The sequence below is a fragment of the Papilio xuthus genome, unplaced genomic scaffold, assembly GCF_000836235.2.
Source record: "Papilio xuthus unplaced genomic scaffold, Pxut_1.1 DF828780.1, whole genome shotgun sequence".
Lineage (NCBI taxonomy): Eukaryota > Metazoa > Arthropoda > Insecta > Lepidoptera > Papilionidae > Papilio > Papilio xuthus.
In genome coordinates, this window is record NW_013529869.1 from 4215380 (window position 1) to 4241869 (window position 26490).

A 26490-nucleotide genomic window follows, 5' to 3' on the forward strand; every position below is an offset into this window, starting at 1 on the left:
TAATGCGCAGTAGAGTTTCAATTGTGTTTTGCTATTTAATTTCAGATCAAATGAAGAAGGACAACGACGTTTTGTGATGTGTTCAACAGCAAGAAATTGAACTGTCCCCAAACATTAAGTTATGTTGTCAACTAGTTTACTTCCTCATCATCACCCTTATCGCTACAGAGGGTCGGCCCAGTATGTACCCCATACATCTCTATCAGCCGTCATATCTGGATTCACCCCCTTACGCATATCGTCTTTCGCACAATCCATACTTTCTTTGGTCTTCCTCTACCTTTGTAGCCATCCACATTCAATCTCATTATATGTTTTTCCTATCTGTATTTAATATTTCATTTTATTTACATAGAAAACTCGTCTGATATATAAACACGGCTAAACACTCACGTATTTTCACTTCACGACGGGCCGCGTCCGCGAAATAATACCAGTACCACTTATCCTGATGATGGGCCCCCGATGGGCTCGAAACTAGTCGGTGCCGCCACCGGACGAATGTATGTGAGTGTGTAGCCGTGTTTATATATCAGTTTAGTATAATGTCTCACGAAAGTTTGAATAATTTAATAGAAAACTCGTCATCAATTATAATTTTTGAATTCATTTTAATAGACTTTTGTTTAGGAAATTATATTATTTATTTTCTTTAAATATAGTTTTTAGCATCACAATTTATTAGAAGATAATGTAAATATTCTTTTCTCTTTAGTTTGCTGATTATGTTTTTAGTTAATACACATTGTTGTGGGTTTCCATTGTTGGAATACTCATACTTAATACTACCTACCCATTCTATCCATTCTCTTTGGTGAAACAGGGATATATTTTTGTACTCTTGATAACTTACCCAATATAATGTTATCGATTTCAAAAATATTGTGAAACAAAGAACAAATATCTGAATAGTTTGGACAATAACGCTTTATTTGTAAATTATTCACTTTAATGTGATATTTTGAATAAAACAAAACATGATGGATATTTTGTATTTTATTTTAAAATGTGTAAATTAAGTAATAGTCGTCATTACAATATTAACTTTAAAAGAAGACTAGCAGTCGCACGAGACACCGCTGCGCGGTAATTAGTAGCCCAGTTGTTCTTCTAGGCTAAGCTAAGGGTATGTATCTACATCTACAGCAAGTTTCAATGAGAGCCATTCTGGAGAAACCTTCTTCCTGTTAGGAAGAAAAGCCGACACTGTGCCGGTGTGCTAGCGCAACACTAGCCTTACTAAAATGTCGACGTTTATGTCCCCTCACTAATAATTCTGACACTTGACTTTGTAACGAGAGCGCGTCATTCGCGCCAATCGATTCTAATTAATAATGTCTAAAATAACAACAATTTAACAGTGGTAGAACCCGCTTTAATATCTTTACACGAGTTGGCCCGGCTAGCCCGGTGAAAGGATGCATGGAAAGGGCAAATATTTTCTTCCTGTGCATCCTCTCCTCCGTCGATTAAAGGTAGGCAACGCAAATGCAATTGCGTATGTCTATGTGCAACGGTCACTTCGCTATTTCAGCGATTTCAGGTGGCCGCTCGTTCGTTTGTCACCTTATGATACAAAAAAAACAAACATCCATCCATCTAAACATTCGCATTTATAATATAATAGTAAGATTTGTAATTGCAGTTTTTAATATAGATGCAGTAAATAAAACAATATAATAATTTGGGAACGGAATCGTTTATTAAACCCATCTGTTATAGATAATTAAATTATAATGTCACTACATTTTGTACTGATCAAAGTACCTACCTAACTCAAGTATTACTTATTACCTTATGTTAGAATCAACTAACAAATGCACCCAATACCAAAAGGATTACAATTAATACGCGTTTCATTTTAATTACTATGTTTTATTTTTCCAATTGTGCTTCGAAACTCAGTGGTAGTTACCGTTCACAGTATCCTTAATAAATCGAATACAATATCATAATACAGAAGTACTATTTTAAACAATAACATGTCATTTGGTTTACATGTGAATGTTCAATAAAATGCCTAAAATACAGGAATGAACGATTAGTTCTTAGGAACAATTACGATCTTTAATTAATTGTTAATTATACAGTGAATTTAAAAATAGTTACAATCTGTATATTATCAAACTAATGAATACGTTCGGATATACACGATGCAATGATTATAAAAAAAAAACGAGATGGGTTTGTATGTTCAGATCAGGAAAACTTAAGTTTTTAATTTTTTTTTAAACTATAATTGTCATTGTCATATGCGTGTATCCGAACGTAAAGGACGTGGTTACATTGTTCCAATTTAAATATAAATCATAGTTATATGTCGTCTATAAGTACTATATTTTAGATATCGATCAAGTCGTTTTGTTTATTATTAATTATTATGTAAAAAATCTTCCTTTATTGTCCTCATTATTACCATTAAACAAAGCTGGTTTACAAAGAAATCTTTTTAATATTAAAAAAAAGATAAAATACATGTTGTGTTTCATCGTAACAAGTGGTGGCAAAGTTGTGTTAAATTGCTTTGGTTCCGCCATTTCTAGAATCTATACAATGTTTACAAGCCACAAAAAATTGACTCAAGGTTCATAACCGTAATAAATGGAATTACAATATGCAAACTATAAGACAGTTTCTCACTACAAGTAACGACTAGAAATTAAATCAAGAATAAGAAAAGTAAAACTTTTGGTAATAGTAAAATAATTTCAACAGATTTAAAAATAAAAATAAATGGACTTACTTCGTCAATGAAAACTAAAGTCGTTACTTGAAGCGAGAAAATATAAAGACTAAAAATAATATTAGATGATGATATGTACCTAAGTATACACAAATGGTCGAAGAATCGCAACTGATATAAATCAATAAATAGCATTCAATGACGTCATAACATATATACACTTATCATATTTTAGTACCCTTCGATTTAATGGATTTTATAAGGTTATCGATTGTTTTAGATTACGACTAATATAATAATTAAATGTAGTTACACATAAATGTTAATCGTCCATATTTACATAAGTACTTAATGTTACATTCTGCGATCCGGTCGCGCGACTCTAGTCAAAACTCGTCTCGACGCACGACCGGGCTTATTCAAAACGCAAACACATTTCACTCTAGGACCATCAGTTACTTCATTCTGTTAGAAAGGAATCCATTTAAATGTATACGAAAATAAGTGGGACTTACAGTATATACAAAAATATCACATTACTTCGAGGCCGCAGCTTTTAATTACTTAGTCATTACTTATTTCGTCTTCTTACCTAACACACGTTTTGTGGTTCGAAGCGTAAGCTTAGACATCGCAGTCAGCAGTCGACCGGATCACGTTGAATATACCAACACTTCGGTTACAGAAAGCGCAAAGTATACATAGACTACATCCCGATAATACAAGAGTTGGTACAATGTGCAAGGCTTCAGGTTCGAGATTCAGAAATCAAAGGAACAGTTCCTTTTATAAAATACGACGCCCTCGCAACGATCTCTACATATATCTCCCCAAACTACTAAATGGAATTTAGGAAGAACGTTATAGCCTAGGTGCTCATCATAGCGAATAGTACAAATCGAAACAACTAGGACACCTAAAATACTAAACTCGAAAAGATTACACGAGGCCGCCGGAAAAGCTGCAGCCGGACAGACGCGGCTTACGGATACGGTTACAAAACGCTACACTAAGTAAAAACTATTCGGCTAACCGTTTTATAAGCGCCACTGAAGGTACGGGAGCGGCACCCCGCACCGGTGATCCTGCGCAGCCCCGCCCGTGCGAGGAGAAAGCGATCGCGTCCATATCACAATAAAAAAATATAGTTTATTTGGGAGGCATTTATTGCTACATAATTTAGGTACAGTCTTTGGTGTCCGGGGAGGATCCGCCGGAGCCGGAGAGGTCGTCGAGGAAGTCAAAGGCGGCGACGGCGGCGCGTTCGCGGTCGCCGTAGCGCACGAAGAAGCCGTCGCGGCCCAGCACGGAGGGGCGGCGGCGGCGCGGTGGCCGCAGCACGGCCAGCCGCACGCGCAGCGCCGCCGCTGCACCAACAGGCACGTTAGCGGCTACAAGCGCCCCCCGCTGGACGACACACAGGCGTGAGCACGCTCGGCGCCATCACCTCGCCCGCACGCACTCACGCGCTGCACACGCTCCCCACGCTACGCACGCTCCGGCGACACACTCACAATGCTGCCAACCTTACATCTAACTAATCTAATCTCTGCTAGACGGAGGTTATAAAGAGTGGTAATAAAACGGTTAGAAAGACAATGTGCGCGATAAAATGTACTATACTATTACTATACATCCCAATGTTTTTTAAAAAGCCTTTCTTAATAAATTTTTATCTGCGTTGTGTCTTTCATCCAACATAGACAGAGACATTTAAAATATATTTTTAGCTCATATTTTGTAATTGAGCAACAATGTCAAAGGAGAAGCTTCCAATAGCTTACAATGAATTTTGATAATATTGTTGGCAGCCTTGTCGATTTTTGATCAATCCGGAGCGTGGTGTATGATAACTACGCGGAATGAGGCGAGAGTGAGATGGTGCGAGTGAGTGAGAGCGGAAACGAGAGGCGTGGCTTGACTTGTGGCGAGACACAGACAGAGATATTACATTAATAGTCAACAAGAAAAATAACAAAAGATAAGTTGTATATAAAAAGACAAAAATCAAAATATACAGATAAAATTATTTTGTTATATCTCTGAAGAAGACGGCGTGATGACAGTACGTGGGTTATTGTACATATTGCCATTTGTTTATAGCTCGTATATCCATTCAGAGATATGAAATTTCAACATCATTTAGTTAAAATGTCTTCAGAAGTTGCCCGAACATTCAGTGTTAATAAATTATTTCATAACGAATATTGAACTATGTCACCTGCATTAACATAAGTACCCATATTAAATTCTATATATAAATTTAATTAAAAATAACAAAATTTAAACCACAACACCGAATGGTAGCTGTGTAGTATGAAACATAGCTGAGTGCGATGGAAACAAGTTTTAAAATTTACCAGTTTTCTGCCTCCGAGAGCGATGCAACCTGTGCAGGCGGGAGTAGGGCGCGGCAGGCGCGGGGACTGCGGGGGGCTCCGCCGGCGACGACCCGCATGACGACGGCGACGAGTCGCTCGACGCCAACATAACGTCCAAAAGATTCGCCCGAGCCTGAAATATTTTATAAAGTATAAATTTGTGAAACGATAGTTTCCTAGCAGAACTATTACCAAGCTTTTCTAATAAATTTTCTAAACCTACAGGTACAGTTCCAAGATACCTTAGGGTCACTGAAGTCAATATCTTTCTCAACGTGCACCCAGCCGGTGGGCGCCCAAAGCGCGCCGTCCTTGCCGCCCTCTGCACTTTCTCCGCTCTCTCCGCCTTCCCCGCTCTCACCACTGTCTCCGCTTTCCTCGCCGCTGCCCCTGGCCGCCGGCGGTCCTTCGCTCTGCCGGATCATTCTAGAAATATATAAATAGAAATGTAAGCAACCAGATTTGTAGCACATTAGTATGAAATGCAGAATTATCTCATATACATAACTTGCCTGTTAAGTTCATCGATGACATCTTTCGAGGTGGCGGCTTCGTGGAAGCTGAGCGTGTGCTCCTGCTTGACGATGATAGGTTCGGGTACAGGTACCGGCATCGTACTTGCCCTAGCCCTCTCAGCGACGGGGATCTTCGACCTTGTCCTGTGCGGCGACAATGGCTGCCTTTTTCCCCCGAGAAATGTGGGGATACGACTCCTATCCACCCGAGGTCTGATCTCCCTCTGGGTTCCGTCGGTCCTATTACTTACTATCACAGTTTCAGCAGTGGATGTGCTCGTTGTGTTCGACTCGGTCATCTGCGGCGAGCCAGTCTCGGGCGAGGAGCCCTCCTCCTCCTCGGGCACGGGGACCAGCAAGCCGGTGCTCCGCCTACATGCATTGAACACCTCCTCAACTAACGATATCTCCGTTTCCCCGCTCGCCAGGGGAAAACTAGAGGATTTGCTCAAACAAGTTTCCACTTCTCTTTCGCACAGTGTGACTTGTTTGTTCGACATTATATTTACTGTATTTTCTTTTAACGCCGAATTGTGGTCTACATTACGACTAGATTCGATATCACAAGTTTTCTCCTCTTTTTGTGCTAGGGGCTGATTTAAATCGGACGAGTTGCTCGTGTCGATGCATTTGTTTATTTCATTCTTTATCTGTACCTTAAGTAGATGATGGTCATCGACCTCGTTTTCGGCGTTTTCCACTTGAGAGAAATTATCGAAATAATCCTGAGACTCCACATAGGGGTCTTCCCGTTCGATGAATCGCGGCGTACACTTTGCCTCGGAAACGACGTCACAGAATGCTATTTTTGGTCTTTCACTAGAGATCATTTCACTGGAATCGTTTTCTGAGAAACTGCCGAAAGAATCTGGCCGGAGTCTATCCTCTGACACCTCGCTGCGCGGGCCCACGGAATCGTCATCGTAATCTGCCGAAGCGTATGGCGGAGGCAGCTCGCGGATCTCCGACACGGGCCGGGACGACATCGAATCGGACTCTTCCCTGTCGCGACAGTACTTTTGCTGTTCCGCTATGAAATGTAGAACGTTTTGTAACGCCTGTTCACGGTCCTGCAGCGCCATAGCTTGCACGTCGTGTATTCGCAGATGACTGCTCGGATCTTGCGACGGAATACCTCTGGATGAGTTGGACGCCAGACTTTTTGTGCTTTCGTATTTAACTAGACGGTAGAAATCTCTTGTAAAATCGACACCGATATTGGTGCAGTCACCGTCCTCGCTCAGCGCCGTACTGGATCGTTTTTCCGGAGCATCCGAGGCACTGGACCAGGACCCTCCCGGGGAATGTGTTCCGGAGCACTCCCACCGCTTCTCCGCGTTTTCCGCATCGGTCATTTTACATTCATCTATTTCTACCGTCGCGAATCCGCAATCGTTCCATAAACAATCTCCGACATCTTCCTCTAGCTCTAAGCCATCGTCTTCTCTAATACTTGGTAGCGTTGAAAGTGATATTTGACCGGGTGTCGTAATTTCGGCAAAAGGAGATTGTCTATCTCTGAGATCTTCGCACGACAACGACAAGCTCCAGTCTTCTAACTCCGCTCTATCGTATTCCAACTCGGCCAGATCTCGATGTCTTTGCTGGAGCGCTGATCTGGCGTCGTCGAGCTCCAGCCAATGCTGCACATAGTCCGCATCGTACTGTGAACCATCAGCTCGGTCGTCAACTGTGCTGCCCCAAGAAACTCTCTCCGAACTCGTGGTAGAAGCTATCGCCGGTCTTCTCAAAGGTCTTTCCGGTGCCGGTTTCAGATCTAATACTAGAACGCCCGAGCTCGGCGTGGGGGTATCAAGACAACTGGTTGGACAAGTCGTTCCCGCTATTAGTTTGAGGCAGAGATGAGAGTCAGAGAAGCTCCTCACGACATGTTGAAAAGGAAGGACGGGTCGCGAGGGTGGGTAGCTTCCTCTGACTCCGGCAAACGCGACGCCCAGCGGGAAATATATGTAGTCAGCGTCTGCCAGAAGGCGAGCGTGCCGTCTGGATTCCCGCGGGTTGATGGAAACTATGGTCTGATTGTCGGTCTCGTCGGAGGCTTCGTTAAGGTCAGGCAAGGCGCGGTCGGGCGCGTGGTCGCTCTGACGCGAGGCGTCCGCCTGCACATCGCTAGACATTGTGGAATATCCCTCGTCTTTGGCGCCGCTCTCGGGAGACTCCGCCCCAACTTCACCCACTTCGCCGCTCTCTTCTTCTGTTGCTTTCTCCTCGCAACCACCTGGAATAGTAAACGAAAAAATTTGGAAAATTATCCAAAGCATAATGGGAAAATATATGTCATTTTAAACATTATAAAAAGTAACCGTTGACGGGGTGGGTGCAGGGTTGCGGCATGTTGAGACTGAGCGTGGCCGGACGTGCGGGCGGCGCCCACAGCGCGGGCTCCACGGCCGCCAGCGCGCGCGCCAAGTTCCCAGGGCTCACCTCCAGCCCCTGAAAGAAGAAAACGAAAAATAGAATAAAATAAATAATTTTGAATCAGTTAATATTTGTTGATGTGAGTGATAGATATTACGTACCTTGAGTTCGGTCCAGATGTCAGCTAGGATCTGGTGGCGGCGCTTGTCGTCGTGGCTGAGGGCGTGTGGGTGAGGGTGAACGGCGGGCGGCGGGGGGGAATCGCGGAACGACACCAGCGACCCGCACGATCCCACCTCAACTACGTGCACTGCGCAACACAGCCAACGCAAATGTTAACACTTAAATTTATTAAACTCAAAGCTTACTCGAGTAGATAAACAAAAACAGACTGATATTTTGCCATAGTATACGCTACATACAGGCAGAATAGGAGCAAGCTTTACATTTTCTTAAAAAGACTTTTTAAAATTGGTTTTGAATTTATTAGAAACGTAAGAATTTTGTATTCCAGTCCTACATTGTCCGATACTCAAGAGTTTATTCAAGGGTACGTGCTTACCTTGTAAATCCCTTGGTGTAAGCGTAGTGTGCGTGTGGGGCGTGTGTGGCGTGTGCGGTGAGTGCGGGGTGTGCGGTGAGGCGGGTGAAGGCCGCGGCTGCGGGCGCAGCTGACGCACCAGCAGGCCACTCAGCGCGCGGTTCTGCGCCTCCAACTCACGCACACGGGCCCGTGCGCAGCACAACTCTTCTCGTACGCTCTGCAACGTATAGGATATTGCATTAGCAAACTAGATTCAATTGTTATCTGTCGTGTTTAAGCATTAAACAGCGGCTTGGAATTTATGTCAGACTACTTATAAGGAAAAATTAAGTATTAGATTTGAAGTAAGAGAGTTAGGTTAGGTAAGTGTCATGTGTAGTATTTTTAGACGATTTTATTAGTTATTTCAGTGACCTATTTTATTATAGTTGAAGAGGAAACAAACATAAATAACATTAAACAGAGATAATTCCCTACGAGCACTGATTGATTATTTCGCTCCGGGCTCGGGTAACGTCTTCTCTCCCCTCATCAGTTGGCGCCGAAGTGAACGCGTATATTTTAATTACGCTTCATTAGCCGAATTAAATTCGAGTAACGTAATCGACGTTCCGTAATTACAGAGCTAAGACAGTAGTAAAAATCAAAATAAAAGAATTCTGATTTTTAAGTAGCCTTCTAGCCGCCGCTCTCAGAATTATGAAATACCTATTTACAACACGCTTAGTGTAACGTTCTTATAAAAAATCTACACTAAGGCACATTAGCATTAACTGTAGAATTACAACGCCAAAGTTCGCAAACTTAACCAAACACTAATCATGTTCTCACAAATGTTTTCATATATCAAAGATAGACCCCTCGAATGCTTGCTTTATGATATTGAATATATTGTGACACGTGAGCCTTTACGTGGAATTATCTAAAGTAATTACCGACAGAAGGGCTTGACGATGATAGAGTACCATAAGATTAATATTGGCTTATGAATAATTTCTCTAACAGTTTATACGTACGAGTGGATGTGAAGAGGTAGCCCTCTTAAGACGAATTGGAAGGAATACAGAGTGTATTATGATTGTCAATAATCAATTTACATTAATTAATTTTCCATTAATGGTGCCAAAGTATCAAGTCGAGGTAATTCCTAAAGAAAATTAACAAAGAAATTAACAATTTATAGTTATTAAAAAGACACAGAAAAGTACAAATCCAGCAATAACATCTGTCACGCATACGTCGCCATCTTTGTTTTTAAAGTTGGCGCCAAAATCGGTACTAAACTTGGACGATCTCGAAACGGATTTAAACGCAAACGGTCGCATTATCGGCCAGATTATGCCAAGATTATAGTGGGCAAGGGCTCCTGTGAAATTATTACGGTGGTGGCTGAGGGCGAATTGTCCCATTTCGTAGGATTTATGTGCGAAAGGAGCAGAGCGTAATCCACGGCCGCGAGAATATGTGCCATAATTATGAGAAAACAATTTCCGAGGCATCTTAATGCTTCTGCTGGATTAAGAGATTCCGATGCTAAACGTTTTTTTGGACAAATATACTAATTCCGACAGCACTCGACTGGCTTTGTCACATAAATAACCATGAAAGGTGTCATTATTTTGTCTTTGGGCTTAGCTGATCGTTATGGTTTAAAAAGGTTTTACAGTAAATTCTACGTAGCAAAATAAAAAAAGAACGTAATTGTTTTCCCAAAAAAAATATAGCGCTAGTTCTTTAACGTAATTTTAAGGTTGAAAATATTTTTTAATACGAATACCCGACAGCTTGTCCATCTCTGCCATAATCATGTTTCTGAACTTATTAAATAGTATGGACGATCTATAGTTGCTTTAGTTTAAGTAAACTCACAAACATGTAAACTTTCACCTTTTGTGAGAGGAGCGCTCGTACAACTTGCTGTGCAACATCGTCCAGCCGGCGTTCCTGTTCGCCGAGTGCGGGTTCCGGTGCGGCCAGTGCGCTCAGTTGACGCCGCAGCCGCTCGTTCTCTGCGCTCAGTGCTGCCACCTGGCCCTGGTACTGCGCCGCCGATGTCTGCAAACCCCACCAACTACGTCAACACCCCGACGAAGACACCAAAGAAGCAACTGATTGAAGGTCAAACAGCTTTTCGATATTTTCATGATTTATTTATCTTGATTGGTGATCAAATGTTTGGAGGTATAATGACTTAACGTTAATGATTGAAATTATATCTTCTATACGTATCGCTCTAAACATTTCTTATAGAAAAGTGTTCCACTGTTAATTCTAAAGACTCGTATTCACTGTTAATGAAAAGAGTCTTTATAGTTAAATGTCATTGAAGGCAATGTTCTCTCTCAATCATCCATCAACATGACGCATTTACTGCTATCAGTGCGGCTTTCATGCCTTTAAAAATAACTTAAAAAGCGCCTATCATTCGCACTCTTAATTAAGCGACCGCCCATAGTTAGTACTAAAATTAACGACCACCACAAATTGAGCCGCTACACTCCTTTTTACACCTGAACAGAAGTCACGAACGAGGACTATTGCATTCACGGTCGGAGCTCTTATAATATCGGACAGGTGTTCATAAATACAATTTTAGTATTGCGGCAATAATAATCAAATTTATACCTTAACACTTCCAACATAAGGTACAAAAGTATCACATATTGTATTTTGTGGTAGTCGCTTTTCATTAGTCATCAAATAGGGGGCGAGACACAAAGACCATGAATCTGTTTGTATGTCTGTCTGTCTGCAACAACACGCGGTTGATACGACGCCCGAGGGGTGATGTTTCAATGGGTGAGGTTACGTGCATTTAATTTCGACATCGCTTTTACCGCCGTGCAATTTTAGGGGGTTTGCATGACCAAAAACGGCTTAAAAATGAAAGAGATAGTTGAAGATAAGATACTCGCCTAACGACAATCACGCGGGTAACAATAAATATTATATATTGTATTTAAGATACTGTGGAAATGTCGTTTTGTCAATAATGTTATTCATTCACTTAGTATTATATATTTATAGATAACTTCATATTGAGATACTTTGAATGTAAACATATAAAATGACATCTGTCATGATTGACAACCAATGTCCAAGTTGTAATTGGTTATGGTCAATCTATGACTGTATTTTGGTAGCTTTCCTTTTCATTATCTGTGTAAAAAATTCTATGCATTAATAATCTGAAAAAGTCTCTTCAACCATACTTATTAAAAAATCGGCGTGTCTGTATGTAATATCGAGAAAATATCACACTTACTACAAGTAATAATTGTTTATGTATTAGTCCGAAAGACCACGTTAGTTCGATCTCCGGTACGATCGGACATAACGAAATCGATTTAAAGATTTTTACGGATCTTTGAAGGGAAGGTAACTGATGTTCGTTATTATAGGCTACTTTCTTTTAATGCTGAGCTAACGAAATCGCGGGCGACCACTAGTATATAATAAAATTCAGTACAAATAATAAAAAAATAAGATCGAAAATTATAAATAACATAAAATTATCTTAATTAAAACCGGGTTTCAAAAGGAAATTTATAATTAAGAAAGGCGGGCTTCTAAGCAACGTTTTCATATAAAGGTTTGCTGTTTAATTGAAATCCATTTGCCGTAGACGCAGATGTTTCTACGGAAGGTAATTAAGTCTTAGCTGGATCGATTCTTCATCAAACGACACTGTGAAATAAACTCTCGAAACAGGTCTATTCGAAGGAACAAAACTCTACATCAGTCTTGATTTCCTTTCAATCTAAATGGCTTCCGAGATTTAATAGAATCCAATTAATATCAAATGTTCTTAATTAATATGAAATCTTTTAAGTTTAATACATTTTAATCGATATTAAGAACACACATTTTTAACAAAACGATTCGTTATACACTTAACAACAAAAATATTGTCAAATTAGAGCAGTTAAATAGCTACTTTAGAATAAAAATATCCTTAAAACTTTTAACACATTATGATGATGAAGATTTTTTCAGATTTTTAAGCAATTAGTGCCTAAAGATATTTCGTATTAGAGAACGAGAAGTCCAAGATATATCTTATTTATCATGGCTTCGTTTTTCGTTTATATTAAGTATCATTAGGCTTATGAACCCCCAGTACTCTGTCGGTAAATGCACGCGATTAGCATTGGCAGCGCGCCGTTGTTACCGGGCGGTAAGTTTTCATATAAATCACGACCCTGAACTGTTACTGTCGATTTATCAAACGTCACTTTCCCGCTCCGTAGCGTCCCGCGCGCCCCTCGTACCCCCCGCGACCCACAGTGCACCCCATGATTCGCTACCTGTCTGGTCTGTGCACGGCATATTACTATTTTCTTTAGGTTTTTTGTACATATACTGCCTAAATTAAGTGATTGCAGCAAAAAGTAGTAGCTTAACAATTATTTTTAAGACCAAAATCCGCGTTTTGTTATTACTGTTTTGTCAAAGATAATGACATGGAGGATGATATGTTTTATACTGAGATTTTTGGTCTCAGAAACCAACGGTAATTAATTTACAACATAATACAAAACGTGAGATAACTTTATCTTTTGTTACCATACACCAAAACTTCCTAAAACAATTCGATAATTACAGTAAAAGTTGCACTCTCATAAGATTAATGATACCAAAATCCAAACCGCCAAACCGATGTGTATTCGCGGGCTTTGTTTCTAGCGTGGAGCGTTAGAGGGCGCTTTTCAGCGAACTGATTACTTTAACGACAATAAGCGGAATTAAATTGTGCCATTAATCATGGCCACAGTGTACACATTACCTTTGGCCGTTCATGCGTGTCTGGTGACCGATGTATACGTTATAAATCTATCTATATGTGAACAAAACGTTGACATGAATGAACGTTTATTACCGTACTTACACACGCATGTTTTTTATGTTTAAAATGAAATTTACTGCTTCTTTTTGGACTAATGTTTCATAATACAAGGATTAAGTTGTCGCCTACGAGTGTGTCCGTCTTCCAGACTATGCTCTACCTCTATGCCAAATTTCATCGAGATGCATTCAGCCGTTCTGGAGATACCTTTAAACATTCATCCGTCCATCTTATAATATTAGTAAGATTTGTAAGATAGTAAAAGTAAGATTACTATAGCTTCAATGACGTAAACTTTTTGAAAATATAGTCCCACGTGACGTCATGAGAATTATGTGCTGTTACTTTATTACCCTGTAATTTACACTACTTCTGTAATTCAGTTTCAAAACTACGTATCTCTTAGCATGTAATATTTGTCGATGTGGAAGTTTATGCTTCAGCGAGCGCATTATCTCTAACCCAATCGAGACTAAGCCAACGTTGGCCAACTACCTTTTGTTTGACGTGTTTTCATTGTTACAAATTAATTGATTTGAACATATTATATTTCTTATACGGAATATAAATAGAAGGAATTATATTTCTATCTACAATACGAATAGATTGAAATTTTAATTTCTTATTTCAGTAATATAAATTCTTGCGTAAGAAACTTAATAATATCAAAAGATGTACACAAGTATGCTTAACGCTGGTAAAGTTGACTTTATCAAGGGCAACCTTTATGGTACAGTACTCTGATACTGTCACGAAATTTGAACACTTATTTTATCAAAACGATGTGTTGAATATACAAGGGGTATATATATATATAACGTTATTGTATTTATTACATTAAATATTATAACGTGTCGTGTCGTGTAACAATGGACAGGCACTAATTGGTTTCGTTAGCGGCACTGCCATCAGCCGCGATGGCACCAACTCAATTATGAGACGCCTCCGCGGCTGTGTACGGAGTTCCCACTTACACTTCAATTCCGACAACTATGACTACCAGAGTTATATTAACTTGATTTGAATAAAGCAAGTGTTGAAGATAGCATTGTTAATAATAAATTATCAAAGATACTTCCAAGTTGAAATACAAAATATTTAGTGTAATGGAACTTGTTTAGAAGGTTTATTTTTCTTATTAAAGCTATTTATAATTATGTAGAATCAATTAAAAAGGATAATATTTATTTGCTTCAGATAAAGCATCGTAAAATGTAAACGACGCTTGGTAAGCAGTTTTAATATGGATTAATTTTCCATCGCAGCTTTTATGTAATGATATCAAATCATCTCTTAAATCGCGTAATATTGAGAGAAAACAAAACTGTGTCAATTTTTACCGTAATCTGTAATGCGTTTGGGCGTTATCTTGAAGTTTGTATTTACAAATAACATAACCAAATAACGGGTAAACACAATTAGAGTGCAAGTGTAAATGCTCGGCGCCGCGGCCGGCGGGCGCCCGACTATGCACCCCTGCCGACCATGCGCTAGTGATGTACCCATGACCGGAAAAATGTATCGATAAAATATTTAATTATATTTTAACTAGTACTTGACCTGACAGTTTCCGTCCGGGTGAAGATGATACATCAATTTAAGTTTTGTTGTTTACAATATTTACAGTTAGTCTATGCGTTAACCCTTAATTCGATGGTGTCCAGTGTAACCAACAACTAATTAAAAAAAATCTACTGAACTAATTTAGAGAAAATTATGTAAGTATGACTTTACTAAAAAAAAAACAGTTTTTTTGCTACAAAAAATTTCGTCGAATTAAGGGTTAATTAGTCAAGCCTAATAAACATGTATTTTTATTTATGGGTTGTAACATTATTAGGTCTAAAGACTGTACCCAAGAATCAAAATAAATTTTGCAAAAAGTCTTAATAACAAAAGAATTTATGAAAATTACGAAATTATTGAATATCGATATTTAACTGATGGGAGCTGCCCTCAGTTACTGCGCCCTTGCACTTCGGAAGGGTGAAGCTGAATTATTGTTTAGAGGTTCAGGGGTAGAGTGTGCGGGGTTGCAGGGTGCTTTTAAACCGGGAAACCCCAACCATTGTGCATAGTCGATTTCCCGCTTCCCGTTATTCTAATGTCCTTCCATCGCTCTGTTGTGGACCTACTGCCTATAACATATTATATAATATAACCATAGTGAGATTAACATATTATTTATAATATAACCTAAAATATTTTAATGAGAACTACATCGCGAGGTTTCACCTGAAGTTAAATGAGAGCTACCCAAAGCTACACAAATAAGTTTTGTTAAGCCTTTTAAGCTTACTTTCTGACTACTAAGCGACAATTTTAAAGTAATGATTTGAAATGTATTTTTATCACCTAATTGATAAAAAAAATTAGTTACCTTTAGACTATATTTTGAATGTGTTCATAATCATAATCATCATCATCAGCTCACTGTACGTCACCACCGAGGGGCTCGGAGCCTACCCTAAGTTAAGGGTGATTAGGCCATAGTCAACCACGCTGGCCTAGTGACTTCACACATATCTTTGAATTTTTTCTCAGATATGTGCAGGTTGCATCACGATGTTTTCCTTCACCGTAAGAATATATCTAGATAATGTACTGTGAGATTAACATCCAACCTCGGTAAAAGACTCACACGACATATGCTACCTTCTTTATAAAAACTACCTAACGCCCGTGACTCCGTTCGCGCGGAATTAACTTAATTAAAAACCTATGTGTTCTACATCTATGCCAAATTTCAGCGAGATCCATGCATCCAAACATTCGCATTTATGATATAAGTAATATTTAACTATTTAAATTAAAAGTGAAAGTTAATAACATACTGATACGATTTTTTAAATGTTTGCATTGGTCGATACAGTGTGCAATGTTGCGTGTGTGAGTGATTGTTGCCATTTGTACTGGCTTTATTACTGTCTGTGTGGTTCTCGTTTTGCAGTCGTGTTGTGATCACTTCCGAAGGGTTCGAGGATATGCGGACTTTAGGGTTGAAGCTTTTTACATATCGATTTTGTTATTATACGTTAAAATAAATGTGTTTTAAAATATAATGTATTAATTTAGTATTTCACCATCTTACTAATATTGTAAATGCGAATGTTTGGATGGATGGATGTTTGTTACAAGGTTTCCTTCTCATCTCCTAAATTGCTGCACGTATCCTGCAGAAATTTGGCATAGATGTAGAACATACTCTGGAAGAACACATCGCCAACTAATTAAGTTCTTTTTAAAATTCCGCGCAGAAGGAGTCGCGGGCGACAACTAGTATTAAATATTTAATGTTTGTTTTAGTCGCTTTTTTCGTCCTCACCAAGTTAATATTTTGGGATATGTTTGATGTTTTTAAATGTATTTAGTATTCGTAGTGTATCGATTGATAAAATGGTATTGTTTTTCGAGAGTATATATGGTTTATTTATGTATTTAATTAAAAGTTTTCACATAAAAACTTTCAAAGATAGCACTGAAATAAGAAATGTTATAAATTTCAACCATAAAAAAGACTTTTATCAAAATGTATAAAAAAATTTCCACCAAACAAAAGGATTTCCCTCTTCAAACACCCCGTAAAAAGTTCCAAGGGGCCTTCGCTCCGGCCGTGCAATATTAAGTTGCAAATTGTTCCCAAATATTCACTAAGCTGCTGAATTAAAAATTCATCGTGGACCCCCAGTTTCATAATTTCCACCAATGTAAAATGATCCATACAATACATAATACCTAATAATAATGTTGCCAATGGCAGAGGTCTTCGTTCTTGGTTTTTGTAAGGATTTTCCAAAGCAAGAATCGAGTACAAATATTTAAAATATTTCATTTAACTGACGTATTTCTTCCGCTCCCCAACGTGCAGCGTAGTTATGTTAGATAGCTCCTTTGAATTCATGAGAAGTTTTCGTATTGCGTATCCCTTTTATTGTTTATACGAACATTCAGACTGTGTAGGCTACTAGATATGGCGTTGAATTGATTTCTTTTCGAAATACAAACATAGTAAATGAATCGAAACTGTTCTTGGACCTTATTGTAATAAGAACTAACCTAATCATTACCTACTAACCTCTACCTCTCTTAAAGTTTTTAGTGTTTATTAATTTCAAGTTTATTAAAAATGTAGTAAAGTTGTACTTGGCTGTTATTTTTATCTTTGGTCAGATTTTTAACATATCTCTCAATTTCTATGAGTAAAATCTCACTAACATGCCGTTAGGTATTTTCGTTTCCATCGGCTGCTGTTTCTTTGTTCGTTCCCCTCATATCAACGTCAACGTTATCTACAAATTTGAATGGCGAACGAGAACGCGAATTTTGATTTTTCCATTTCCCGTCACTGTCGAAAGATACCCGCCTTCCTCCTATTGTGTAGATGTCCCTATTTTTAATATCAGCTCTAATAATTTTTGCATTGTCGGTAGCATGTTTCGAGTATTATTGACGAAGTATATCAAGATATACGACTAACATTAGGCATTTTTGAACCAAATTGTAAGACAAAGTTTCCCCTAATTCTAGCTTAGCACTGTATAAATGCGTATACCATTTGGACGTCTAATCGGCTTTACTCCCACCATACAGCGTACTTAAGCACCACTTCGTAATAAGAAAATGACCGAACCATTACGCAAAAACATCGCACCCCCTTTCAAACACACGCCGTCGTTCATAATCCTTCAAAGAACGTCCAGTTACGGACAAACCAGATCAATAAGATCCTTTCACGCTTCCAACAGTTCAACAAAATAGGAAGAACACGGGACTGTTCGTAGAAGTTTGGGAGTTCTACTTATATTGGTTCGTGATCGGTACTTTCGCAAATTAATTCCTCTATCTGCAGGGGCAGTTATAATCAAAAATGATCGCCTGTCCCCCTCTGCTACGATAAATGCTCTTTAATGTCACCAAAAGGGCAGACAAGTTGGAGGACCCTATTAAGGTTTCCAGTACTATCGTATGTCCAAAAGCTATCAGCTAATACGAAATAAGTGATGCTTCTACTTCCTAATTAAAATCGAATCTTATTACTCAAGAAATGAATTTTTTACGGGCATAAAAACTAAAATAAAAAGGTTTTTAGGACTTAAAATGATCTTAAAATAAGCAAATAGTGTATATGAAAGTAGTAATTACTGTAGAACTGACCTCAAGAGCTGATGATAAGGAGGCTTTTTCTTGCTTCAGTATTTCCACGCGGCTCTTGTATTGAAGCAGAGATCGGACTGTCTCCTCCATTCTGTAACAATGTATAAAGAAAATTATTGTTTTGTCTGCAAAAATATAAAGACCTTTTAATAGACAATATCCAATGACAGAACCGAATCTTATCCTGACGGGTTAAAAATATTTATACAAACTTAATTAACTGTTAGTAAAATTGTTAATTCTTTGTTTGATGAAATTAAAACGTGCTTAGCTTAGATACTATTATACCTTTGTGTGAAATTTCCGGCAGTTACTAAACGCAGTCTTTTCATCGCGACACAAAATATGCAAATCTGTTTGCTGGGATTATTCGGCGCGGATTCGGCCGCCGCCATTTTGATCCTTCTCTGTAATGAAGTACACTCGGAAGATCATTGCGCCTTTTGTTGCTTCACGGAGTTTATTGTGCTTATAAAAAAAGCATCTTTTCTGTCGAGGAAGAAATTAAAAAAGAAGATAAAGATTATCTCAGGAGAATAGAGATTAAATGGAAACGTATGAAGATAGCTAGAGATTGTTTATATAACTGGTGTGAATGCATAGTTTTATTTGATTTCTGAGTTCTAATGCTTAAGAAATGATGCGTATAACAATGCATTGACTTGACTTATTGTCTTAAGTCACCATGATGGGACAGAGGGCGTCCACAATGCGCCGCCATCTTGCTCTATTCTGACTCTACGCTTGGTCTCGGGCCATATGAGGAACAATAAGTGTTAGGTAAGTGTATATTTTTTATGATAAAATTACACAAACGGTCACACTTAGTGATAAATTATTGCCTGAGATTATTCGTGTATGTCATCCATACTTCACACATCATTAGTGAGCGCCATCTGTCGGCGCTAACGTCACTCTCCGAACACTGACGTGTCAATCTTCCTTCAGTTGACGTGTTTGTTGTACAGTGTTGATAGCTTTGGAGTGTTAATATTAGATGGAATGAGAACAGTGTAGTTTAAAAACCTACTAAATCTTCGTGTGTGTACGTTAGGTAGTATTATTGGCTATAATTGTTTGTGTCTTTTTAAATGTAATCTTAACACATGCATAGCAACATCTCGCCTATGATGGGATTGAATGTTAATAAAATAAAGAAAAGACATACTCATGAAGACGGTAAAATTACCCTTCTCTTTATTTAATATGATAAATAATAAACCATATAATGTTATTTGTTTACATCATAAAACAAAACATTAAAAATGTCTATGGCTCATTTCTTAATTTAGTAAATCCCCGTTTTACTTTAAACCACAAAGCGGGTAGTCCCGCTCTGTCGGCTTAAAAGATAATTCCACGGTAGAAAACTCCACGCCCGTGATGATTCCACCCTTCTTAATTATTAATACACCGTTGAAAGTTCAGATTACAGTATTAAAGAAAATGTTATTGACTTGATTACGGCCAGAAAAAGCTTTAAGGTTTTGTACGGACTTATTAAAATTAAGTAATGAGTAAACGCAATTTGTTAATCATTGTTATAGTTACTTTACAATAGATTTATTAACCGTTTCTGAGACTGAAATGTCTGTTTGAATAATATCGTCGTCCCTCTCTTTATCTTTGACAAAAATGAGACAATAATATGTTTTAAACAGAGATTTAAGTATCAGTAAACCACCGTAAGATATTCATTCAAAAATTATAATATAAAAATACTTTAAGAACGTCAATTTCAGATAACCTAATCGCAAAATTCATTTCAATGAGCTTGAGAACGAATGAATGAACTTTTTCAATAACTCCAAATAGAATTTCAAAGTCTATGGACGCAATTTGTTTTTTTTTCAATATAGCGTCGATACGGTCTCCGATCTTGTTTAAAAAATTAGAATGAGAATATTATTCTTTTCTCGATTTGAAAGTAAAATAATTTGAAGTTTTTCTTCAAGTTTGTATTTCGTGAGATTTATCTTATTAAATATTTGAAGAGAAAATTATAATAATATGAATTGTGAACTTTCTATTAAATTTAATAACAGAAAAGAGAATTCGATAAATTAATTTATCAGTCCACAGTTTATCCTTTAAGGATTTATTGGCAGGAAATATTTTTAATCATACACCTAAGGGCCTTCATAATTCAGTCCGTGAACCTTCCTCGCAAATTTCCCACGTGTAAAATCTAGGAGAATATTTTTTTGTTATAAGGGTCGATAGCCCTGCGGCATTTATTACAGTATAATTTAATGTTAACTTTTTTGTACGGACGGTGGTTTTTTTTTCGTAGTAACATCGTTTTACTGCCTTCAGTCACGGAAACATATCGACCGGACTGTTTGACGGAGTCCTCCGGTTCGGTAGTCTTTATTGACAAATTTATTTGGGATCTGATCAGTAATTAGATGATTTGTGATTGTCGGCTTTAAAATTTTAAGATACTCATATGACTGTTTATTCAATAAGTAAAGTAATGTAGAAATAAAACAAAAAGATAATTTTAATATTAAATAATTTACGTGTTTTCTTCACAGTGCTGCCTGAACAAAGCATAATTAATATCTGGGAACACTCACAATATGGCGGCCCTCGCTTTCCCGCCATCGCGACAAATCATCGCTGACCTTCGGCCAGATGAACGTCCATAAATCTCATCTATTAAAACCTGTGCCCACTGCATTTGACGGTCGTCTAATCTATGATTTGTGGGCGTGGTTATTCATCGTTTAATGCCATTACCAAAGATAATGCCAATAAATCAAATTAAGAGTTCTGAATCTCAACCTATGAAAAGTAAATTACGAGGCGAGACGTTAAAATTTTATTTATACATGCTTGGTGGATAGAAAACATTATTTTATTTTTGTTTTATTGCAAAGATGTCAGAGAAAGAGCACAGAGAAATTGCTATTTATTTCTACTAAGGCGCGAAAAAAATTATGACTTTTCCCAATGTAGTTCAACTTATTACATACCTATAAGCATGTAAAAACTTAAATTTTATAAACGTTAATATAACTCAGAGTTAGCACATATGATCTAAAACAATTGTATCGCTTTCTGCTTTTAAAATGGACCATTTCAGTCCACAAATTAGCCTAAACCGTTGTAGATGGAACGTAAACCGGCTAATACAACGCAGTGCGGTATTAATTTTCAAGCTAGTGCGTTGTAGCTCGCCTGCCCGGGATAATGGCAAATGATTTCGTCGTTTATGCTAATGCCGGCTTAAACATCTGGTTAAATACTAAATAATTTAAGAGGGTTCGGCCTGATTGTTTTTTAAAAAGATTTTTTTAGGTGACGAATTGTTTTGTTTAATTTTAATTAGATGTCGCCCGTGACTCCGTCCGCGCGGAATTAAAAAATAGTAGCCTATGTGTTTTTCCTGACTGTGTTCTATATCTATGCCAAATTTCATCCAGATCCGTTCAACCGTTCTGTACATACCTTCAAACAAACAACCATCCATCCATCCATCCATCTAAACATTTGCATTTATGATATTGGTATGGATTTAAATTGCCGCATTTGTTTATTATTTAGATAATAATTAAGATGAATATAGAATTTAAAAAAAAAATTACCCAAAAATAGGTAAATTAAGACTTATAGATTTTATTTATCAAAAAGTAGAAGCCAAATTATTTAAAACAAACTGAAAGGTGAGGATTTTATCTTTCGAAGAGTATTTCCCATTTCTTCGCATAATTTACGAGACAGTTGTTCCTTGCCACAACCCTCGGATGTGGGAACTAAGGGTGCCTGCTCGCGACTTTAAATTTTTAATACATTGGATAAGTGGGTCGCGACACATCTGAGGTACTTTAAGGGAAAATACGTGTGAAAATGGCAAAGTAAAATATGAAAAATTTGTAGTATAAAGTTGATTATTTTACACCGAAAAAGAAATACGTTAACAAAAACACTTTCTCTCTTCATCAAAACAAAAACTCTTACTAATATTATAAATGCGAATGTTTATGTGTTGATAAAATTTGATACAAATGTAGAACATAAATAGCTTAGAAGAACAAATAGGCTGTTAATTTTTTTTCATACTTCGCGGACGGAGTCGCGGGCGACAGCTAGTTTTATAACGTACAAACAAAAAAATCTGAACATATAAATTTTTATAATAAAATTCTCGCAGATAACATAAGTAGATTTTAAATAGAGACCTAAGGAGGTGGTTTTTTAGATAGCGTAGATTTATTATTTTTTGGAAAATGCTAATTTAAAATCAGTAAGTTCCATTACAGGAACCCAATTAAGGGGTCTGATATCAAGAGGTCTAAGGTCCAAGGGTCGGGGATTACACAAGACGCATGCTGCGCGCAGATAGAGTTAATTATTTGAAGTTTACTTAAGTAGAGTATACACACCTATGTCCCTTCTCTACACTCATAAGCAACAGTTTATGTTTTAGTTACGTAACAAGTTAAGTTTGGTGTAAGACCGTGGGTTAACATCTATAAATACAGCCTACAAATATAGGATTATATTTTAAATATGTTTATTCGAAATAATAATAAAGTTCCAAAAAGTATTAATATAGAAAACAAAACGACAAAAGTACTCTGTTACACATTTCTCAATTGGTATACGTATAAGATATTTTCTTATGCTTTATTAAGTTTGTTAATTAATTGACTGTGGGACTGATTTAAATAAATACTTCTTTAACTGATGATTGACGATGAAGGGACGATACTGAATGAACATATATCATCAATACAAGTGACAAATACTGCATTGAAACAAGTGTTAATCCATTTCTGACATAAAGGACGCTTTCAGTCTGGCCATTCGCTGAACCACTCGAACACGAGGCTGCTTACTGATGGAGTGCTACTGTAAGCGGGCTTCAGTTGTGCGGATATTTTAACAAAGATTTGTTTGTGTGTAGTTAACACTTACAACATAACACTTTATTATTGTTATTGGTGTCTTAAGCATACTTTTAGGGTTCCGTACCTCATAGGAAAAAAAGGAACCCTTATAGGATCACTTTGTTGTCCTTCCGTCCGTCCATTTTTCTCGAAAACGCGTGAAGGTGTCAAGCTGGAATTTATTTAAGATTACATTTAAATAATGTAACGCTTCTACTAAGTCTCTTGATATAGGTTTTAGATATAGAAATAATCGACGGAGGAAAAGAACACCAGTATTTTTTTTAATATTAAGGAAATATAGTTTTACATTTTAAACAAACATAAAGGATTATTTTTAATGTAATTAATATAAAACATAACATTAATAAAATAGATCTTTTGTCGTATTGTGTGTATTTATCGCTTCATATGGATTCACGCTTCAGCTTATGAACCCGCTATAAATAAGACCTCAACCTGTTTCCGTTTGCTTTCAAACGTACTTCAACGAGCTGACGGCGTACGACGGAGGAAATTGATGTGACTTTAAAGCCTGTTAAAGTGTTTGTATAAAACTGAAAGTGTTTAATTTTTATTCTTGCAATGACAAAGAAAATAACACTGGCCAGTGTAAACAAACGAATACTTTGTCGTTCATTGGGTCATTGTTATTGCATTTATTCATTCAAGAGTTCTTTCTTAACGTAGGCTTCCACTGCAGTGGTCTTGTTATGTGGTTTATTATTTTTCGTAATATTGCAATATCGAGTAGAATATTAAGAGTAGAAGCCATTGTGGGATGTTGAAGATGTATATTTAATATGTTAGTTCTTTATGTCTATAAAAACTTATAGAATTAAAAATATAGAATCCTTATCGTCAAGGAAAAGGTAGAATAATGTGTCCATTTTAACGTGATCCTCATCATCAAGAAAATAACTTCTTGCAGCTTTCCTAATACATTCTCCGAAGTCGTAGATGTCTTTGTATACTGGTTTTCTTAAAGTGTACTAAACACTTTGCTTTATACCTAAGACGATATTAAAAGATTAACACAAGAGAATTAAACCCTTATAATAATTTGGCGATCGGTTCCAAGTGTTACAAGTGCTATAAATTAGCTGAAATAACGTTAGCGGTCGGCTATTTACGCTATTAGCGTGCTAATAGCTAATAGCGGGCGATATCGGCGGCCGGTGGGCGATATTGCGACCGGCCAGATGTGGGTAATGTCCCAGGTGCGAGGTTCGACCGGTCGGCATAATCCAGGGATAAACTACGTTAAGTACATTCGTTATTGATGAGTACAGTATTTAACGAAATGGTATCGAAAATGCGAAACGGAAAATGTACAAAAATACATATGTTTTCTTAATAATTATAATCTGTTTCAAAAGAAAATTATTTTTGTAAGCTATAGGTGTAATAACAGTGTTCGTGTATTTCAAGGTTTTATAGCAAGATTAGGAAGTTTTTTTGGTATTATTAAAACAAAACACGATCTATAGAATTGTGGTTTTTAATCTAACTAATATTATAAATGCAAAAGTGTAGATGAATGGATGTTTGATATATAGGTATCTACGGAACGGCTCACTTGTTGGAATTTGGCACAAATGTAGAACATAATCTAGAAGATCAAGGCTACTTAATCCACTTTTTTATTCCGCACAGACGGAGTAGCGGGCGACAGCTAGTATAGCATAAGCTCATACTTATATTTAAGTTATAAATTTGACTATGTATTAGTTTTCATATGTAAAGTTGGAGAAAGGCGTCATAAATTAAACGGTTTAATTTACAGCAGTGCAGTGAATATTCAAGTTCGCACTACGTTTTGATCATTTCCATAAGCGCTCCGATTGAGTTAAACGCTTGGATTAATCCTGCACATGATCTATGGACATTTTATTGCTAACTTTATGTGATGTTTAAATCTTACTTCTTACTAATATTATAAATGCGAATGTTTGGATGGGTGGATGTTTGTTAGAAGATAACTTTAGATGTGCTGCACGGATCTTTCTCAAATTTGGTATATATGTAGAAGATAATGCTGAAGAAGACATATGCCACTATTTTTTTTTTAAATTTCGTGTTAATGGAGTCGCGGGAGACAGCGAGTCAAGTTTTTTTTTTTAATTTTAAATAACAAACTCTTAACAATAATACACGAATAGTTTTGAATTAAAAAAAGCTACTTTAAGTATCACTGGAATTGTAGAAAAATATATCAGTACTTTTAAAGAAAAAATATTGAATCATTTTTTTTTGTCTTCATGAGAAAATAGTGAAACCGCGTTTTCTAATAACAATAAAGTATTGATAAAACAATAAAACTGTGACTCGTTTGAAATTAGGTCGGAAGATCAAAAACCGTCGGAAGTTTGTAGAAGGCAAATAAATACAGCGCAGTTATCGTCGGGGTAAACGACCTCTTGTAATCTTTTCAAATACTTTAGCAGTTAAACCGTCTTCAGGTAACATTAGTACTTCCCTCATTGTTATTTCCCAAGTCGTGAACTTTGATCATTATGTCACTTTGAAACGAATTCAAGTGTTCGCAGAACGAACATTTGTTCTCTAGCAAATAGATTTTATTTACAAGGAACGTATCAACTAAAACTATTTTTTTATCAATCGTAGTTATCACAAGGAAAACAAAAGCTAGAATAAAATAAAGACAGCAAACAACTCCAAGGAAAAAATACGCAACAGAATTTTGGCGCCAAGATATAAGCCGCCATGTTAAAAACTACGTCATAGTATTTAACAGAAATTTACCGCATTGTACGCACAAATGTACCAGATGATCGCACACCGTTTCTTATTAAATTTTAGAGCACGTACTGTCGTTTTCCTAATATGTTTTATTGCTGAATCCACGAGTTATTTGGCGGGAATTAAAACAAGGGCGCCATCTTTGTTAGAAAGTTCTCGAAGGATTTTAGGCGGTAATGAGAGAAACGTGTGATGTCACAGCGCTTAGTTGAATGTGTATTACTTTAGGAAATTTGTTCACATACCTCTCGACAAAATAAACCTTTTCTGTGTAACTGTTTTCATTAGAGTAACGCAGCCTTCGACGCTTAGCTGTGAGAGTTATTAGTC

General features: G+C 37.2%; 1 protein-coding gene across 1 annotated transcript in view; it reads right to left on the reverse strand.

Moving 5' to 3' along the window:
- Window positions 1–1692: 1692 nt before the first annotated feature.
- LOC106128388 (uncharacterized) overlaps window positions 1693–26490 on the reverse strand; it is a 241357-nt gene continuing 216559 nt past the window's right edge. Inside the window, exons 5-13 of the mRNA XM_013326757.1 lie at window positions 18503–18593; window positions 10390–10557; window positions 8521–8719; window positions 8120–8268; window positions 7904–8033; window positions 5577–7818; window positions 5307–5490; window positions 5044–5197; window positions 1693–4050 (exon numbers count right to left, since the gene is read on the reverse strand). Coding sequence (XP_013182211.1) covers window positions 3863–4050; window positions 5044–5197; window positions 5307–5490; window positions 5577–7818; window positions 7904–8033; window positions 8120–8268; window positions 8521–8719; window positions 10390–10557; window positions 18503–18593 — 3505 coding nt within the window. The 3' untranslated portion in view covers window positions 1693–3862. The remainder of the gene's footprint in view (window positions 4051–5043; window positions 5198–5306; window positions 5491–5576; window positions 7819–7903; window positions 8034–8119; window positions 8269–8520; window positions 8720–10389; window positions 10558–18502; window positions 18594–26490) is intronic.